Here is a 21,785-nt window from a genome sequence, read left to right as displayed (position 1 = left end):
CCTAAAAATCTCCATTTATTATGACCAGTTCATCTGAACAAAGTACTAACATGGGAGCAAGTATTAACACATTTTGTTTTCTTCTTATAGACACCAGAAAAAAAAATCTGATAACTTACTAGATGTTTGAAAGAATTTCTAGAAATTTATAGTAGGCTTATAGTGGTACTGAAGATATAAATTTTATTTTTTTTAAGTGTTGGATTTTGTCAAAGGGAGGAGGAATATCACAAATAAAGAGCCACAATTTTCTTCAGGACGAGCACTTAGCTTCTGGAATTTGGAGGGAATGGTTCTTTCCTTTCTAGCTGCACTTCATATCAACCTACTCTGAAGTGTACTCGATGAAAAGAGAACTTCTAAGAAGATCTCAAGTGTCTACACAGCTTACTTTCGGTTACAAGTATCATCCTGAACCAGAGCCCAAACATAACTCCATACAATGGACACACAGCAAGCTTACAACAATTGATTACTACACCTCAGCTTGTACATTTATGAAGTAAAATTTGAACCATCAACATAGCCATAAGAGTTGTTGGCTGTTGCTTGTTTATAATCTTAACTTGGCTTACACGTACCTGAGCTTTAGTGTTCTTAGTTTTTACTTAAAAAAAGAAAAATAAGAACATAGCTACTCCAAAAGGAACTATAAAGGAGTTAAGGCCATTAAACATAACAAGTCTTTTCTGCTTTGACCTTCATCATGCACATACACAAACTCAGTTTTAATCAGAAAACTGACATCTAGAAAACCTCCATTGTACAAGCACCTACTTAAAAAACAACTTTCTGTACTACTAGCTGATAAAACAATCTCTCTAAAACTCTTGCAATTATTACAAACATGACAGTCCTGTCATGCTTACTTTAAAATTTTCTCCCTTAAATAGAAAATGACCTCATCTCTATTCAAAGTAGTTAATTGGTTAATTTTAATCAGTGCTTCATGTCTACAGATCTCTTTAATAATTTCATTGATTTATTATGATACCAAAGGCATTTTACTTTGAAGTCTAAAATATCCCCTGCTTTGTGACCAAAAGGTAAATACTTGTTTGAAACAGTACTGTGCATTATGTTCTTTGAACAATGTCATCTACTAAGTGACTTACAACTTTTGGGCCTGAGGTTTTCAGTCTATAGAATAATCTGTTTGCAATCTAAATTCAAAGAATCAAAATTTAGTCTTAAGACAAATGAAGGAAAATTTCAATTCTGTTAAAGTCTGTGTCCTCAACGTAAAATTAGTTAACAGATGTTAGCAATCAAGTATGTGTATCATCTGAAAACCACAGGCTAAGGAGAAGTGGTCTCGGTGATTATTTCTTCAGCCATTCTCCATTTTCCTTACAAGCCCCCCACGATGGTCTCTCTAGCCTATTGAGACATCTGCCCACTGCCTATTTCAAGCCGTCTTTCGAATGGTTACTTCCTTCCTAAATTTTAAACTATAATGAATAAATCTTCCCTGCTCCTAACTCAAAACTGCATTTTCCCACCTCTCCTCAAGCCAAGGCACTATCCAATATGTACCTTTTATTGTTCAAAAGAGGCAATTTATTAATATCCTTTTCTTTAAGACACTAGCACAATTAAGTTATGATACCTACCCAGAAATCTCTACCTCTAAAAACTATAGCAAATATCAACATTTATTTGCAATCTTGTTTTAAAACTTCAAAGGCACCCACCTTTCCGTTTATCTTTCACAAGGACATCGGGTCTTCAAAATGAAGACTGAGATACTTTGTACAGACTGGTCTGCCCTTCACCATGCTGCAATTATTCATTCAACAAGTACCTTGCCTAGTCAGTGCTACGTTATTTGTTCTGTACAGAAGCGTCACTGAATGACAGCCCTTTCCCCTCTACATACACTTTTATCAAAAGCTAGAGACTTTCTTGCAGATTTCTCTGTTCCCCTTCCTCCCCTTGGTAAACCGCTCATCCAACCCATCCCTAAAACACTTCCTCTCAAAATAGGGAACTAGTCAGGCAGGAGAGGATGCGCTACAACCGCAGCCCTCAACGCGGAGGGCCGGGCGCGCATGCGCAGCGTCGGGGGCCTGGCCCAGCTCTGCAGGTCGCTGGCTGGGCGGGTCCCGGCCTGAGGTCTAGCCCAGTAGGCACTGCGGTAGCGGGAGAGGGCGGCAGCCGCGAGGGCCGTGTGGCGAGCGGGGCGGGCAGGCACACTCACAATTTCAGCATCCACTCGCCCTCCAACACCAGCGTCCAGTTGGAGGCTGTCATGGGCCGCACCAGGCTCCGCTCCTGCGGCAGCACGGCCTGCTCCGGGCCGGCCTCCGCCTCCGCAGCTGCCGCCGCCGCGACCCAGGCGACCAGGAGCGCCGTGAGCAGCGGGCCACGGCGCCCGCCCTCCATGTCGGGACGCGGAGCGAGGCTCCTCGGCAGGGTCTGGGGCAGAGGGTACGGCCGGCCTGCGGACCGGGCCTTCCCAAGTAGTGCGAGGAAAAACCGGGCCGCCCCGCCTCCACCGTACCGCGCCGACCAGCCCAGCTCGAGAACGGGATGGCAGTCACCGCCTCTTATCGGCCCGGGCCGCGGAGGCCACGCCCCCTCCCGGCTCCACTCGCCGTTGCCCGGGGCGTCGGTTGCCTTGGCAACGGCCGCCCTCCCCCTCCTGACCGCTGCGTTGAAAATAAACAGATGAGCCGTTGTTGCTTAACTTAGAACCTGCCCGGCGTGTGCCTGGGCTCCAGTTAGTGGGGGGTGGGGGTGGGGGGGGCGGTTGGTGCGTGTGGCTTTTTCTAAAGAGAAACGTCTCCAGTAATAAAAAAATGCATCACCTATTCAATGGTAGCAAAAATAACAGCAGTGGACTACAAGTAAACTGCTGAATGGAAAAACAAAAGGAAATGTTGGGCATCTCTTACTGAATGGGAGAGGAAATTTTAAGTACTCTTTGCCTGTGTATAATGAAGTAGCACTGCCTAATTGGAGATAATGAAACTAGACCATGCAATTGTATTTTTTTCAAAAATATTGTTAATTTCACAAAAAAAACGTTTAAAACATGGGTACTAACAGATAAAATGAGTCAATAAGAATAGTGCCAGTTGCGATTAAATGACTTCTCGCTTCTCTTGGCTACACTTTTGTTAGATCTAAAATGAGAATGGCTTTAAATGATTTCCACATCTCTTTCCAGATACCCATTCGATGCATCTGTACCTTGAGATCACTACACCCTTAGTATGTAACACTGAATTAAAATCAGAGGTCGGGTGTGCTGTTTCAAAGTGTTGCTTTACAAGAATTCATTAGATGTGAAAAGCATAAAACTGGGTAGTGTGGTCAATATATCATGAAAAAGTGTGATTTCTGTCTGGGCAGAAATCAAATCAACAAAGACAGCTATGCAACTAAGAGTATTGCAGGGCACATGAGATCAATCTCCAATCAGTACTTACAGGTGAGAAAGATGAATTTTGCTGGCAGAGATGATCATACCTGAATTAGGTGTTAATTAGTTGTTGCTCAATTCTGTGTGGAGCCAGCCCTTATCTGTAAGACCCAAATTTACAAACCACTGTAAACTTGGAAAGTGGCCTTGCAATAAATGTTACCAAAAGTCAGTTATTTTATACAGATCAGTCCTATAAACTCAGTGGGAAATATTTTATTTTGTTTTTAGAAAGAAATGGCATACACAGAAATTCTATCATTCTTTTCAGTGTAGCTTTTGTATATGATATATGATTGGTAAAACAAATTCTTAAAATAGGATCTGATATTAAGGAATTAGTGTTAATTTTGTTGGGTGTGATAATGGTGTTATGATTATATTTTAGAAGCTTTTATTGGTTACAGATAGTGAAATATTTATGGGTGAAATAATATGATGTCTAAAATTCTCTTTACTCCAAAAATAAAATTTGGGGGCGGTGGAAGGAAAATGGATGAAACAAAAGTAGCACAACATCAATCAGTGCTGAAGCTAAAGTTCATTTTTGCTATTCTCTCTATTTTTGTGTAGGCTGGAAAATTCGCAAAATGAAAAGTTAGGAAAGGAGAGTATCATTGCTGAGGCTCTTCCTTACTTCTAACACAAAATGAGTGTTCAAGGATTGCATTTCTTGGCCTTCAGACTAGGGTCACTAGGAAGGAGTATAGCAAGCATGTGTGGGCAAGTGTGTGGTGGGGTGGCACAGACTAGGTTAGGGCATTGGCCTGACACTTTCTACCTATGTGACTTGGGGCTAAAACCAGTTAACACCAAATTTTCTTTTTAAATGCAGGTAATAATAGAACCTACTGCATAAGGTGGCTATAAAGATTAAATGAGATAAATATAATGCCTAGATAATTAGGTCAGGGCTCAATCCTTTTCATGTTTAAAGCATGGAATCACAGTTTATAGAAGACTGGTACTTGGCAATGGGAGAAAGAACTTTTGTCCCTAGAGCAGTTTCCAATGGTGGCACTGTGGGCAGCTATGGTTACACAAAAACACATGGCTCCTAGTAGGAAAAGGAAGCCAGATAACAACAAATATTCCAATGGTAGAAACTTTAAAAACATAGTAACAAGCAAAGACCTTGATAAAATTGGCAATGTGGGACTTAATATTACTAAGATAATCAATGAGGGATAAGGAGATTGTATTCAGATTACAAACTCCATAGTAATAAGTTATAGAAGTAATATGCACTGATTTTCCTATTGAGGATGGAGAAACTGGTATGGAAACATTAAATAAGCTACACAATGCTGTAAAATTAGTCCATAAAGTAATAATAGTACAGGAATTTAATTACACAAACAGATTTGCTAAATGCCTTACAGGAACAAGAGGTGGAGGGAGAATTATTAAATAGGACACTTTCTAGAACAGATGGTAGAAGAAACCATAAATGATTGAAATAAACTGAATTGTTCCAGGCTAGTGACTAGAAATGAATCCAAAAGGAGCCATGGTAAGCCTCTAAGAAACAGCAAACAGCAACCCCAGGACCACCTGCTGGGGAAAGAGAATCAACTAATTTTTTTTCAAAACTAATAAGTGAGCTCAGGAAAAGCTGCATACAAGAGATATATACACAGGTCAATTCTCTTCCTATATACCAGTAAGAATTAATTTTAAAATGTAATATAGACAAACATCACATTCAAGAGCAACAAAAACTACCCAAAGAAAGAAAGAAACATGCAAGACATATGAAAAAAGCTAGAGGACTTTGTGGAGATGTCAATTTCCCCAAATTAATCTGTAAATCTAATGCAATAGGATTCAAAATCCAACCAACTTCTTTCATTTAGAATTCTAAAAATCTATCTTAAAAAGTTAATGCTTAAGTCTAGACAATAGTATTTTGAAAAAGACCAATGATGTAGGTCTTGCTCTCTCAGGTATTAAATCTGCTATAAAGTTACAATAAAACAGGGAGGTATTGGTATAAGAAGAAGCAAATAGAAAAATGGATCAGAGTAAAGACTCAATAAACAAAACTATATGTATGTGGATATTTATATATGTTAAAGGTGGTGTAGTTGACAGGATAAAGTAGACTTAGATTGCAGTGACAAACAACCCCCCAAATTTCAGAGGCTTGACTCATAAAGTTCCTTTCTCTGTCATACAAAATCCTCTTTGGCCTAAGAGACTCTGGGGAAGCTGAACACTAGGCAGGGTCTATGTAATACATGCTGCTTCAGTCTTATGGCTCTGCCACCTCAACACGAGACCTTCCCCATGATCATAGCAGGGAAAGGGAAAAGTAAAAACCGCAAGGAGATTTTGGCTTCCTTAGGCCAGAAGTAGCACATCCCAATTCAGCTCATGGTCCACTGGCCAGAACTAATCATAAGACTGCATCACTTATAGGAAGGGTGGTCATCCATGGGAAATGAATATTGATGCATACTAATAATGTCCAAAAATGGCATTTCAAATAGGTGGGAGCAATTGGACTGATGCATAGTAGTGTTAGGACAATTTCCTCCTCATTGAGGAAAAAAATATCTCTACCTCAATCTACATATGAAAATATTTTTCAGATCCACTAGTGAAAAAGTATACTATAACAAATGTTCTTGGAAAGCTTTTGGGGGAATACTTTTATAATCATCTGATGGGCAAAGCCTTCCTTAGTAACACAAGAAACACTGAGGCCATAAAAGGATTCTGGTAAATTTGCCACCCAATAAAAACAATTTTTAAGTAAAGCCAAACTGAGCAAAATGACCTGAAATACACACAACACACAAAGGTTTAAATTCAAGAAGTTCTACAAATAACTAAGAAAAAGATATACCGCCCAATAAGAAAAATAGAAAAGAAAATAAATACCCACAGAAGAAGAAATCCAAATGCCAGATGAGTATGAAAACCTGTGCCTGCATACTGCAGATCAGAAAAAGGACATTTTATAGTTGCAAATACAGTTTATTTGATAATTCCCTGTGATTCCCCTTGGAGTCCAGTCAACTGCGATTAGGACCAGCTACCCCAATATTATAAAGTCTTCACTGGACTCTAATTACAATAGCTCCCTTTCTGTAACTACTTGCCCCCTCATTTTCTGATTATATTGTCTGATTACATGATATTTGGGGACCTGGCAAGTTAGTGTCAATTTTAAAGTAGGATTAAATGGGAACTGGAAAAGAGAGAGGCACAAATTTTATTCAAAGCAATTGTGTGCTACAAATCTGGCAAATTGTACATGAAGGGGGAAAACAAAACCATCAAGGAATCCAAGTATAAATATTATGTGTAATGTCTGGTAATCTCTAATAATCACCAGGCCCTGGACATTGGAGTATACCAGGCGGTTTCTTCATTTCATTTAGCAAATTTTATGGAGCATATATTATGTGCAGGCCTTATGCTAGATTCTGTGAGATCAAGAGAGGCATGAGTCTCCATTCTTAATGAGGAGGCATAATAAAAGTTAAATAATGTTCAGAAAACACTAAGTATTCGATGGTCTAGAGCATTTCAGAATAGGAAGGTTGAGAATATGCCACAGAAGATATTGAGCTTTAGAGCTCCTCTGATAGGAATAGAACAGACAAAGAAAAGAAGCAGAGAAAATTCCAGATGGAGAAGATGCCCTGATAACAAGAAAGCATAAGAACCCCCAAATTTAACTCTCAGCCTTAAAAAAAAATCTAAACCATGTTTATTATGAACAAATATCTGTTGTCTTGGCATTTGAAGGTTGGGAAATCAGGCTAACTGTATTCGTGTACTTAACACAGTTAGTCAAGATTTACTCTTATCGTAGAGAAGAAACTGGGAAGGAACAAAGATGTCCATTGAGTTTATTGCTCTGCTCCAAGGCAATAAAACATGTTAACTAAATCATCAGTTCTTGTTATCTACACAAGAATTCATTTTACAAATCTCATTTTAGTAAATATTTCTTGATATTTGAACCAAATATTTCCCAAGGTACTTAAATCATGCATTAAAAAAATTTTTCCTTTTGTCTTATTTACATTTCAGTGAAGGTAAAGAACAACAGTTCACCATTTAATAAACTTAAGTTTATATTCCTAAGTATAATTTTTGTCCATATTTCAAGCTCCTCTCACTTTGTCATCATATTTGAAATCCAAAATTAGACACAGATAAGCATTAAAATATTAGACAGTACAGGCCAAGAATTGAACATTTCTCATTTTACCTAATAAAATACTTTGGGATAATCACTAGGCAGTAACTTATATGTTCCTGATAGAAGCTGAGAAAACAATTTTGCTTGTCTTACAAGAGAAAATATGAGTAAAATGTAACTAAAAGTCCATATTTCACATAAATCAGTAGTACAATTTACTATTAAAGCATAAACATAACACTTAAAAATTATAAACATAGTAGGATAGATTCTATATAACACCATTTTGCCCAACTGCCAGTGACTTGCTGGTAAATGATCAACAACCCACATCCCTGAGGCTGAGAAGCCCAGACTTGTTGAGTTTGCCAATTTTTGCGTGCTAAGTACTCCCACATGACTGATTTCAAACTACCAACTTGATATCCACCAGCTAGAAGCATTTCTGAAAATTTGCCAGTTGGCTCTTACAAGCTGGTGCAAGGTGACTCCAGCGTGTCACTGCAAACACTGATAATACTCTACTACCACTCAATACAATTGCTTACCCTTTATTGTTTTAAACACTAAAGATAGGGGTTTAAAAGCTTTAAAATACTTTTAAAATATATAGATATAAGTGTGTGTATGTGTTTTGCAAATTTATGAACTTAAAATACTACCCTTGATTCAATTCCATGCTTTTGGGCACTTACTAAATTTCTTAAAAAAAAAAAAATTTAAACATAACCAAAGAACATGTATGTTTTCAAGTGAGTCCTTACATAAAGATGTACCTGGTGTTGAGTTACTGTTTGCATCTGTTGCTGTGAATGCGTACACACACAGACACACACACACACATCATTGAATGTTTTCTTTGAAGTATAGTTGATTTACAATGTTTCAGGTATACAGCAAAGTGATTCAGTTATACATACATAGATATATGTATTCATTTTCAGATTTTTTTCCATTATTGGTTATTACAAGATATTGAATATAGTTACCTGAGCTATACAGTAGGTCCTTGTTTATCTATTTTGTATATACTAGTGTGTATCTGTTAAACCCAAATTCCCAATTTATCCCTCCCCCATCCTTTCCCGTTTGGTAACTGTAAGTTTGTTTTCTATGCCTGTGAATCTATTTCTGTTTTGTAAATGAGTTCATTTGTATCATCTTTTTAAGATTCCATATCTAAGTGCTATCATATATTTGTCTTTCACTGTCGGACTTCACTTAGTATGATAATCTCTAGGTCCATCCATGTTGCTGCATTAATCCCATACTGTTTTGATTAGTGTATCTTATAACATACCTTAATATCTGGTAGAGAAAAGTGTATGCCTTTGTCTATGCTTTTCATAATTTACTTGGATAGTCTTATTTCTCTATTTTTCCATATATATTTTAGAATCAATTGATTTGGACCAATCCTAAAAACAAACGAACTAAAACTGCTGAGATTTTTTAAATTGTGATTATACTGGATATATAAATCAATTTACAAGAACTAACATTTTAACAATATGGAATTTTCTAATCTATCAGTGATGTATAGCACTAAATACATCTTATTTAATGTTTTTGGCTAAAGTTTTATGATTTTCTCCATAGAGATAACACAGTTTTTTTGTCATGTATACTACTAATTACTTTTTTTTGGCTGCACCACGTGGCAGGCAGGATCTTATTTCCCCCACCAAGGATTGAACCCGTGCCCCCTGCAGTGGAAGCCAGGAGTCCTAACCACTGGGATACCAGGAAAGTCCCTAATTACTCTATTTTAAAGTGCTATTTTAATTGGTCTCTCTTATATTTTCCCCTCTAAGACTTGTTTCTGGGACATATGGCTGCAAACGATTTTAAATATAGATTTAGTATACACTTAATTGTTAAACTCAGTTCTGGAAAAAGCTGTCTGAAGTTTTGTGGCAGAAAAAATTTTAAGGTGGCCTCTGGTGTACATACCCTGTATAAGCCCCTCCTCTTCCGTGTGGGCAGGACCTGTAAATATAATGAGATATCTCCCCATGATTAGGTCAAGCTATATGGCATAGGTGGAGGGATTCTGCAGATGTCATTAAATTCTCCAATCATTTGAAAGCTCTTAAAGCCCTTACTAAGGGCTTTAAGCTACTAAGGGCTAAGGGCTTAAAACTCTTAACCCTTCTTAAGGAACGACACTCTTCCTCTGGCCTTGGAGAAGGAGGCCCCCATATTGTGAGCTGGCTGTGGAGAGGTCTGGCCTCGAGCAGCTGAGAGCCTCAGTTCCACAACTAGAAGAAACTGAATTCTATCAATTACCTGAATGAGCTTGGAAAGGAGCCCTGCTATCCTGATGAGAACACTGGGGTCAACATGTTGATTTCAGATATGGGAGACTGTGACCAGAGAGCTCTAGTATGTCTGCCTGGGCTCGTGGCCCACAGAAACAATGAAATAATAAATATGTGTTTTTTAAGCCATTATGTTTCGGTAATTTGTCACACAAACTTGTAGACACTATCAGATTAAATAACTCCTGTTGGTCCCTAGTTTGCCAGGAAATTTTTTTAAGAACAGAGGTTGAATTTTATCAAATACATTTTGTGCACTTTTCAAAAATATCATAGAGTTTTCTTCCTTCAAAAGATTCATGTGTTGTATTATATTAACTGATATTCTTATATTAAAGCAACCTTTCATTCTGAGGGAGAGCTTTCTTATATCTTGACCTCCTGTTCCTCTCTTCAACAGGGGCCCCTAAATTTACAGATTCACTCAAGGTTGAGAGAAAGTGAGACTGGAGGAGACAAGGCCAACTTCACAACAGCACAAAAGGAGAAAACTGGAAAGTCACTGATAAACTGTGGGGTCTGGGGGCTTCCTGACACACATTGAGAGACCCCACCATTTGTGAAAGCCACGTACTAACAAGAGCAATTATATGTACATATGTGGTAATTTTCACTTATATTTGTAAGATTTTCTAAGAAAAAACTTTCCTGTTTTGTTTCTTTTCTTCCAATGGTACATCTGTCAGTTTTCTATGGAATACTAGGTGTCCAAGAAACACAATTTTCACAAAATTTACTGGTTTTTTAAAGCATCATTTAGTATTTAAATGTCTTTCTTAATCACTTTTTTTCAAATCACCATCTTTAAGGTGACTTACATAAGTCCTTGACGAAAGTGTACTAGATACTAAAATTGGTAAGTGTGGCATATAGCCCAGTGTCAACCATAGAAAAGAGACTCAGAAATGATTTGTGGCCTTAATTCATTAGACGTCTTCATCATGTTTAGCCAAGTGAGTTTATATGAATAGTTTCATGTCACACGTATCACATTATAGACCCTTCACAAGCTCAGATTTGTAAATGAGCAGTTGCTGTTTTAGTAAGAAGGACACTGTGAAATAAGTTTCAGTTAACTTGTTATCAGAAAGTGAAGTTATCACTGGCCCTGTATTGCAGATGGAAACTATTTTGCAATACTTAAAATACAAAATTTGTAGTATATATAAACACTTCCATTTGTTAAAATGGGATTTTATTCCAAAAAGGACTGATTATGAATTCATAAACAAGTCAGGAGAGAGGATGTAGAGATTGCCACGGTGTTGTGAAGTGGGTTTTTTCATTTTATGATAATTCATTGAACTATACATTTGTGTTTTGTGTGCTTTTCTACATGTATGTGTTACTTTACCTAAAGTATTGGAAAATTTCATATTCTTGCAGTTTGTTTAACATAAGATAATGTTGATCATATTGGAAAAATCAATAAATTAGGTAGGTTATAAAATAGCACAAGTAGTATAATATCATATTGGAAAAATTCACAAGTATGTTCATGCACACACAAAAATCTTGAAATATATACACCAACAATTTCCCAGGGGCGAATGTAAAAGTGTTGTAGTGTGTAGCTATAACTAGTCTAGTTATAGATAACGCTATGTAGGTATATAAAGAGCTTCCTCATTTTTTTTTTTTTTTTTGCGGTACGCGGGCCTCTCACTGTTGTGGCCTCTCCCATTGCGGAGCACAGGCTCCGGACGCGCAGGCTCAGCGGCCATGGCTCAAGGGCCTAGCCGCTCCGCGGCAGGGGGGTCTTCCCGGACCGGACACGAACCCGTGTTCCCTGCATCGGCAGGCGGACTCTCAACCACTGCGCCGCCAGGGAAGCCCAAGCTTCCTCATTTTTTTACAGCTTCAGTATTTATGTATAAATTAATCCATTTTCTGTCGATGACATTTAGTTTATTTCTAAGCTTTACTCTCCTAAACAATGTTGCAACGAATAATCCTTTACACACAATGAATTGCCTATGTGCAAGTCTATCTATAGAAGAGTTTCCTAGAAGTAGAATTGCTGACTTAAGGAAACATGCATTTGTACCTTTGACAGCCATGGCCCAATGGTCCTTCAAAGAGATTATCTCAATTTTATGCTTCCATAAGCAACGGCTGAAAGTACGTTTCCACATCCCACAATGTATGAAAGTACTTCTGTGTCAATGCAATTTGTATCTACTCCATTTCCACCCCCCTGCAAACTTGCTTAATGCAGAAAATGTGAAAACTATACAATAAACAAATATTTTGGATGGTATTAAAAGTGATCCCCTCTCCCCTGTCCCTTTTTCTGGCTTTTATTTTTTTTTTTAGATTTTCAAATTAACGGAAAAAAATCACGCTACAGAACAGTATGTATAATATACTACTAGGGGTGTAAAAAGTGTTAGAAAAAGAATAGAAGTATGTATGTGCAGAGAAGTTCTTTAGAAGTTGAAATAACACATAGATTCCCATGAATCAGAGAGATATTTCCCAGTCCTGAGCTTTGTTAAATGTGGCAAGGGCCTACACAACCAAAATGCTCAGATGAAGCACAGAGAGGTCTGTGAAGTTATGGAGGCCCTCCCCTTCCACCCCACATCAGCTAGAGCTGCACTCTCTATGTGAGGTCCACAGGATCACCTGCCACAGTGGGAGCGTTTAATTAGGAAGCATCTTCATTTTATACCCAGGTATAGCCTACCTGACATTCTCCCAGGATGCCCAAGTCAATGATACTGGGTTCTATTTACTATAGGTTACCCTTAGCCAGGACCGCCCCCCAGGGACCTTTTAGAAACAGTGCCTCTGCCTCCTAACAGACATCAGTTAAGTCTATTTACCTAGAGGTCCAGATGCCTCTCCCTTGGGGGCATATTCTCTGTAAAGGAACGAGTAGATCTCAGCCAGCTGATTTAACTTCCTCCTCCCAGAAGGATACACTACAGTGTCTTAGGGAAGCTGGATAGCTGGGAATGGGGTAAGTTGGAGATTTTAAACTGAATATCTTTTTTGTCCCATGTGAATGTATTACCTATTAAAATGATTATATAAATACAAATAGCAAAATTAGTAAATTAGAAACATGCAGTTTATAACCAGTAGAACATGATATTTCTGAATCCTTATTTTGTGCACATTCATGGAAAAATGTTATATGCTTCTATGCTGTCATTAAATATCGCCAATTTAATTTTGGTAATGGAATATTTGGCACAGAGAAAATTGAGAGTGAGGAAGAGAGTGTAACAAGATTAAAGTCCTTTGGCTAAGAACAGTACAGATTCTTGTGTTTGGTTTTGGAGCTTTGCCTAATAACAGCCTATTTTTTTCTTCCTGAAATATATTAGTGGATTTTATGGGATTTCTGAATGAATTAATAGCATTTCCATTTCTAGGTTTGACCATTGTATTTTATTGTGCTTTCTGAAGTAATGGCTAGGCTTCAGGACATTATACTAGTCCTGTCCTTGTCAGTTTATTGCCTTAGCAAGACAACTTTTTTGTCTTAGGTGCAGAGGTAATATGTTACAGACCTAGAATTTGGGCTGGATTGGGCCTGCCACTTGTTATTTATGTGACTTCAAAGTCACTCAACTTCTCTGAGTTTCAGTCATATTCTCCCTATCTGTAAAATGGGGATATCAGTGACAACTGTTTCAGCCCAGATTCTCTGGAAAACAGAGCCTGAGGCCAGGTTGACAACAATGATGCTTAATGTGTGGGATGTGTAAAAGTCTGGAGCAGTAATAGTGAGGGAAAGAAGGAAAGTGAGACACCAGGAGGTACAGAGCCATGGTCATCAGCAGATATATCCACCTGTCACGGGATATCCTGGATAACAGAAAAGAGAATCCATGTGCCAGACCAGTCCATCAGAGGGAGGAAAAAGAGGGAATCTACTGGCTAGGCTTCATGCATCTCCTCTTTCCCACTGGCCAAAGTTCTCATAAAATGGGATTCAATGCCCTGCACTGCCAAGTGGCATCATTTGGCCCTTTCACTGCTTCTTGGGATGCTGTAACCCAAGCCCTGAGGTGCAATGTTTCATTGAAATCCTCAAGTGTCTGGAGGAGTCAGAACTCTGGATGGCCTGCCTGGCTGCTTTGGGGTGGCCATGAGGAAGCTTCCAGCATTCATGAAAGTGACTGTCAGCCCCAGGAGGTAGGCATGAGCCAGAGTAGAGTTGGTAAGATGTGGAAGGTGGCTGAGGTTCCTGGAGATGAGCCTCACTCATGATCACCCCAATACTGTGCTGACAGTAGGACTGTTTTTGTTCCTCCATAAAAAGAGCAATGACTTATATTATACAATTTAGGGATATTAAACAAGGTGTTTTAACCTATTGTAATGCCTGAAATTCTAGCATTAGGTACTCATTTCTTTGGTCTTAAAGAGGTTTTGGTTTTGAGATTCTCAAATTAGAATTAAAATACTCCTATATGGTAAATATCTTAAGTCATCATCAAAGAACAGTTTAGAAGTTAAAAACTAGACTCAACCAAGCCCTGGAGGAATGCATTAGAATATTTGGTAAATGAGAATAGAATATAGAATTAAAGTAGAAGGATTCCTGGACCAACTCTGCCTAAATTTTTCATAGTCCATCCCAGAAATCACTAGCAAAGGAGTTTCATTAACATGCACTCTTGTTGGGAGTGCACTATCTTTCCTTAGTGAGCACTATAGTGAAATGATCTTTATGAGTGTAAGGGTCAAGATTATGCACTTTGTGGCCAGACTTCTGGATTCAAACCCCAACCAACACTGCCTCTTGTGAACTAGGAGACCCTGGTACAATTGTCCGGCTTCATGGTAGAGCAGTTCTCCGATCTGTAAAATAACCTAACAAACAGTAAACTAGTTAATGTATGTAAAGTTCCTGTAACAGTGCCTGGTACTTTGGTAGACACCCAACAAATCTTGGCAAACAATCCATCAGATTTCAGCTACTTTATAAATATATTGTGACTCTGAGCTTGACTTTCCACTACTTCCTTGTAATGGGGCCATCAAGATCTTTGAATGAATAGAGTCACAATCATATGAGCTACATATTTTTTTATCACAGATTATTTTTATTGGAGATAGCTAGTCTCAATTCCATCACATCAAATCAGGTAAGACATGGAATTCCACGTTTTGTGTGAGAAATATTATGTGATTGTATTAAAAAACCCTACACTTTTACCATAATAATTATGCTCAATATCTATACATTTCCCCATCATAGCTGTGTTCTATAAAAGTAAGCTATCAAATTAATAATGAAAATGAAAATCTCTTTCAAATTTTTCTATAAGCCTTTGATGTAATTCTTTCCATTATTTGTCTATCCATTAACTTAATTATCTCTGAGGAGACGGCCAGGGGGTGTTTCTTGGGCTAGCACAAGATAGCTGATTCTTCTCCCCAGACATCCTGCTATGTTCTGCCCAGGGATCAGTGCTGGCGAAGGATCTAGAATGTTGAAAAATTCAATCCCTCCCTCTCTCTCTCTCTCTCTCTCTCTATATATATATATATATATAGATAGATAGATAGATAGATAGATATAGATATATAAAACATAGAATATATATATAAAACATAGAATACACATAGCATTTCTTTCTAAACATATGAGATAGTCCAAACAAGCTAGCTATATTTCAAGACTAAATCAGCACAAGAACAGTGAGAAAAGATGAAAAGGAAATGATTTTTGAAAAAAACTTTGAATGCAATACTAAGGCCAAGCCCATTCAGTAGGGAAAAGACAATCTTTTCAACAAATGATACTGGGAAAATTGGATATCTATATGCAGAAGAATGAATTTGGACCCTTACCTTACACCATTTACAAAAATTAATTCAAAGTGAATCAGAAACCTAAACATAGAGCTAAAACTATTGAAGTCTTAAAAGAACACAGGAAAAGTGGTTTCTTGAACGTGACACCAAAAGCATAGTCAACAAAAGAAAAAATAGATAAATTGGACTACATCAAAATTTAAAACTGTGCACAAAGGGCACAATCAACAGAATGAAAATATAACCCATGGGATGGGAGAAAAATATTTACCAACTTATATCTGGTAAGGGGTTAATATAAAAAATATATAAATAATCCCTACAGCTTAACAACAAAAACAACCCAATTACAAAATGGACTTTAATAGACATTTGTGCATTGAAGATATACAAATGACCAATAAGCACAGAAAAGATGTTTAACATCATTTATCATCAGGGAAATGCAAATCCAAACCACAAGGAGATACCACCTCATACCTATAGGATGGGCTACTATCAAAAAAATAGAAAATAACAAGTGTTGGCAAAGAGGTGGAAAAATGGGAGCCCCTGTGCACTATTTGTGGGAATGTAAATGGAGCCACTGTGGAAAAAAGTATGACAGTCCCTCAAAAGACTAAAAATAGAATTACCATATGATCCAGCAATTCCACTTCTGGTTCTGTATCCAAAATAATTGAAAGCTGGGTCTTGAAAAATATTTGTACACCCATGTTCATAGCAGCATTATTCACAATAGCCAAGAGGTGGCAACAGCCCAAGTGTCCATCAACTGGTTAAATGGATAAGCACAATATGGTGTATAATGCAATATTATTCAACCTTAAATAGGAAGGAAATTCTGACACAAGCTGCAACATGGATAAAGCTTGAGGACATTATGCTAAGTGAAATAAACTCATCACAAAAAGGCAAATGCAGTATGATTCCACTTATACGAGGTACCTAGAGCTGAAAAATTCGTAGAGAAAGAAAGTAGAATGATGATTGCCCGTACTAGGGGGAGAAGGAAAAGGAAGTTTATTGTTTAAGGGTACATAGCTTCAGTTTTGCAAGATGAAAAGAGTTCTGTACTTAATGCCACTGGACTGCACACTTAAAACTGATTATGATGATAAAGTTTATGTCATATATATTTTAACATAATTTAAATAAAAATAAGAAATAAATATGAATGCAATTTCTAAGAAATTGGAACACTTGTACATTGCTGGTGGGCATGTAAAATCATGCAGCTGCTGTGGGAAACAGTTTGGAGGTTCCTCATTAAGTTAAATATAAAATTATAAGATGACTCACAGGGGCTAAAATAGATATTTATACAAATGCTCACAAAACATTATTCAAATAGTCAAAAGATGGAAACAACTGTCCATCAACAGATGAATGGATAAGCAAAAGGTGATATATAAATACAATGGAATATTATTCAGCTGTAAAAGGAATGAAGTTCTGATACGTAGTACAAAATAGATGAAACTTAAGAGCAATAACCTAAGTGAAATAAGCCAGACACAAAAAGACAAATATTATAGGATTTCACTTTTATGAAATACCTGCAATAGGCAAATTCGTAAGGACAGAAACTAGATTAGAAGTTACCAGGAGCTGAGGAGGGAGGAATGGGAGTTACTGTTTAATGGATAGAGTTTCTGTTTGGGGTGATGAAAAAGTTTTGAAATAGATAATGGTAATGGTTATACAACATCGTGGGTGTAATTAACGGCATAGAATTGTACACTTTAAAATTATTAAAATGGGAAATTTTGTTATATATTTATCATAATTCAAAAATAAATATAAAAAAGTGCTAATACTACTGACTTTTTGTTTTGTTTTTGTTTTTGCGGTACGCGGGCCTCTCACTGTTGTGGCCTCTCCCGTTGCGGAGCACAGGCTCTGGACGCGCAGGCTCAGCGGCTGCGGCTCACGGGCCCAGCCGCTCTGTGGCATGTGGGATCTTCTCGGACCGGGGCACGAACCCGTGTCCCCAGCATCGACAGACGGACTCTCAACCACTGCGCCATCAGGGAAGCCCCACTACTGAGCTTTTAAAGTTGATTTTTAGGAAGTGAACAAAGGGAAGGAGTTGGAGGGCACCCTAAGATTTCATGGGCTGTGAGGCTATTCATGCTATCAAAACTGAGCATGTAGGAAGAAGGGGGATGGGATTATGAGAATGAGAGGAAATTGTTCCTTGGGTTTTGATTATGTTAAATTTGAGATGGTTACAGGGTACTGGTAATTTGATTCCAGATAATGGCGAAATCAATATTTGGAAATCATTAGCATTTAGTGGTAGCTGAAAAAAATAGCATAATGATAATTAAAACTTGAGACAATTTTAGGAAAATTTAAGCTCCTCTTCCAGTCTAATAAATATGATTACATGAAACTGGAACAAAACCTAACAGAAAATAACTTCCTCCTTAATGGTGGAGATAATTCTTTTCTTGACTGTTCTCAAAATGGAAAAAGTCAGAGTGAACATTGTTGTGCTACTCCATAGCAACAACCTAACTTGATTTTCTTTTAGTTACTGCCAAAAATTTAATTAGATCCATAATCTATGATCATTAATAGTTTGTCTATTTATTCTAGGGAACCATGGGCTTTTGAAGGCTGGTTCTGAGAATTAACTTACTTAGATGCCCCTGTGCCTTCTGTGGGAACATGGATTGTTGCTAAGACCCCTAGACACATGAATTTGGATATTACCAGCAAAGATTAAGGAACTCTACCCTGGAATGACCTCACGTGATAACATCCCTAAGCCAAGGTTCATATGGTGTAACGTGAGAAAATCTTGAGACAGTTTAAAGTTCTGTATAAATATTATTTATTGCTATTATTGTTATGAGACAATCAGGCTGAGTAGTGCATCAGCTTGCATCATTAGTACAAACATGTTAAGAAGGAAGTTAGCAGTGTGATTTTTTTTTTTTTTTATGTATGATTCCAGCTGGTTTTAGGACTAGAGAACTCTGATTCGATACCTAAAGTAGCTCCTAAAAAAATGGTGTCATTGGTATATACAACAGTATAGGCATTTTGGACCAGGTAACTCTTTTTGTGCGGGATTGTCTGGTGCATTGTAGGACGTTTATCAGCACCCCTGGCCTCTACCCACTAGATGCTGGTACCACCTCTCCAGTTCTGACAATCATCAGTATTTCCAAATTTGCCAAATGTTCCCTGGGGATGAAAATTGCCCCTGGTTGAGAATCCCTGCTGTATATACAGGTGTTTACATCTTAACTCATTTATAATAAAGGTAAATAGGATTCAATATAGTGGTCTAATTGTCACCTAATTGGACTATTGCCTTTGAGAGATGCTAAGGAGAGATGCTTCACTACTGGGGAGCAAGGGAGTTATTCTATGCAGCAGTGGATCCCAGGATGCCTGATAGCAGAGAGGCCTTTGGAGCAACCAAATGGAGCCACCGAATAGGGTGATTAGGTTAAGATTTTCCCACCTCCCTGGAGGGTTCTGTCCTCTCTGCAGCTCTAGTTTCACTTTCTTAGTCCCACCCCTCTCCCAACATAGCCACCAACACAAAAGTACCACCATCACAGAATAAATCACCCTGGGAAAAGGATGAAGTTTGCCCTGCTTAGGGAGAGATGGGTGATGTTTATCATTATTTTCCTTATCAGTTTCTGAGAAATAGAACATCGAGGCAGCCATAAAAATTCTAAACTCTAACCTCCCTCTTCTCTTAGTTCTCTGGTGTGAGCAAGAAAACATGCTGCACATTTATGGATAATCTATAAGATATTTAGAAAGTCTCACTGTTCTATTGCTGTTGTTCAAGGTACAAATGAGGAGTTCAGCGTAAGGTACATGGAAACCAAGGAGCCTTTTCTTCTTTGTTAAGTAAAAATAATATGAGCTGACACCAGCACAGAATGTAACTCCAAGAAGGAGAAAACTAATGTTTAATACAGACACATACATATGTATAGTACATCAAAACATATAACTTTTAATTTTGAAATGATTTTAGATTTACAGAAAAATTATAAAAAGAATACAGTTGCCATTCACTCCTCACCCAGATTTCCCTGATGTTAACATCTTACAGTTATCAAAACCAGGATATGAACATTAGTACAATATTATTAAATAAGCTGCCTTATTTGAAGTTCACCACTTTTCCCATTAATGTTCGTTTTTCTTTTCCAAGATCTAATTCAAAATCCTACATCATATTTAGCTGCCAAGTCTGCTTGTTCTCCTCCAATCTGTAATCATTTCACAGTCTTTCTCTGTTGGTTTGTTTTTTGCTTTGCTGAAGTTGGAATTTTTTGTCTTTCCTTGTTTTTCATGACCTTGGCTGTCAGGATATTCCTCGATTTGTGTTGATATATTTTCTCAGGATTAACCTGAGGTTCTGCATCTGTAGCAAGAACACCACACAAGTGATGCTGTACCCTTCTCAGGGCATCCTATCAGGGAGTTGAGATGAAAATGTGTCTTACTATCAATGACTTACCCCTGTTCTCTTGGTTAAGGTGGTGTCTGCCAGGTTTCTGCTCTATAACATTACTATTTTTCCTTTTTATACTTAATTAATATCTAAAAGTGAAAACACTTTGAGACTATGCACAAATCTTGCTTCTCAAACTCTGCCCACTTCTTTCAGCATTTATCAGTGGATCTTGCCTGCAACAATTGTTTCTCTGTTTGCCTTTTCACGATCTTCTATTTCCTCATTCCTTCTACATTTATTAAGTAGAATCCTTCTCTAGGTAGAGCTTTCCATTTTCTCCCACTTATTTATTTGTTCAGCTATTTGTCTTATCACCATGAATGCGTGGATATTTCTTTCATTCTATGGGTTAGAAGCCAATACATATTCTCATTATTTATTTCATTGCTCAAATTGTTATAGCTTTTGGCCTCTTCCAGCTGAAGCTTGGGTTCCCTTGACATTCCTACATCCTTTTCTGATCATTTCCTTATTTTCAGCACCAAAAGAGGTTCTCTGCTCATTTTGTATTTTTAAAATTAGATCTTATTTTTCTTTTCATTTAAAATGAAAAGCATTTTTCATGCAGTTAATAAAAAGGACTGGGATTTGCAAAAGCCGAATAATTATCTTGAAATAAAAAAGATTTAATCTCCAAAGAGAAGGAAGATGGTAGATTTTGAGAGAAAAGGAAGAAAAATACAGAACAGCAATGCAAATGATACATAAAGAAAACAGATGAGCATGAGAAGAGCAACAAAGTGAGTGGGAAAAAAGAAAGACATTTTTTGAAATTTAAATGGCTCTAAAGCACGGTAAATGGGGAGAAAAGTAAATGAAAAAGAGAGGTGTGATGAAGATCTTAAAAAGTAATACACATTTGACTTTATATAACACTTGGGCACTTTATAATATTAAAATTAAATACTTCATTTGCATAAAATACTTATGAAAATTTGGGAAAATATCTAAATTTCCAATCTTTTATTGCTCAGGTTCTTTTGGTTATAAGATTTGTTAAATTTGTAGATGGCTCCCTTCTCTGCGAGAGAACATACTTTTATTCCTTTATATTTATTTTTTCAAAGAAATGTGATGGAGGGGACAAAATGATCACAAGCTGTCATGAGCCCTTTCTTCTTTAACAGTTGCAAGGCTAAGCATTTGTTAGCTGCCACCATCCCCCATCCTCATTTCTCTTTCAGTACTCTCCTTGAAGTTCTAGTTTTAGGCTCTAGATCTAGATCTAGAACTAGATCAACTGGCGTTGATCCCCCATCACCGGGAGCTGATGGCACAGTGTTTGCACTCTTTTCCCAGCCTTGTGTCTGCTGCCTCTCTGCTCTTGACTAGACTGCTCCTTAGCGTAGGCTCTCTGGGCTCTAGGTGAAATCAGAATTCATCTTCCTTCTGCATCACATAAAAGGATGGATTCTTCTCTACTCAGAGAGAAGACATATAAAAAAAGAATAAACTAGCAAGATCTGCTGGCCCCACTCCCCAGACTAACCCTGAACAACCACAGAGCAAGACCAATAAATCTGAAAAACTAACTTCAACCCTCAGAAATCCCTGAAGTAATCAAAGTGTGTTAGCTGTCTTTCATTGTATAACAAACAACTG

General features: G+C 37.6%; 1 protein-coding gene across 1 annotated transcript in view; it reads right to left on the bottom strand.

The window, feature by feature from the left end:
• TMX4 (thioredoxin related transmembrane protein 4) overlaps nucleotides 1-2,538 on the bottom strand; it is a 43,132-nt gene extending 40,594 nt beyond the window's left edge. Inside the window, exon 1 of the mRNA XM_024764224.1 lies at nucleotides 2,201-2,538. Coding sequence (XP_024619992.1) covers nucleotides 2,201-2,385 — 185 coding nt within the window. The 5' untranslated portion in view covers nucleotides 2,386-2,538. The remainder of the gene's footprint in view (nucleotides 1-2,200) is intronic.
• Nucleotides 2,539-21,785: the final 19,247 nt, after the last annotated feature.

Source organism: Neophocaena asiaeorientalis, unplaced genomic scaffold (genome assembly GCF_003031525.2).
Source record: "Neophocaena asiaeorientalis asiaeorientalis breed wild unplaced genomic scaffold, Neophocaena_asiaeorientalis_V1.1 scaffold400, whole genome shotgun sequence".
Taxonomy (NCBI): Eukaryota; Metazoa; Chordata; class Mammalia; order Artiodactyla; family Phocoenidae; genus Neophocaena; species Neophocaena asiaeorientalis.
This window is presented reverse-complemented; position numbering and strand designations above follow the sequence as displayed.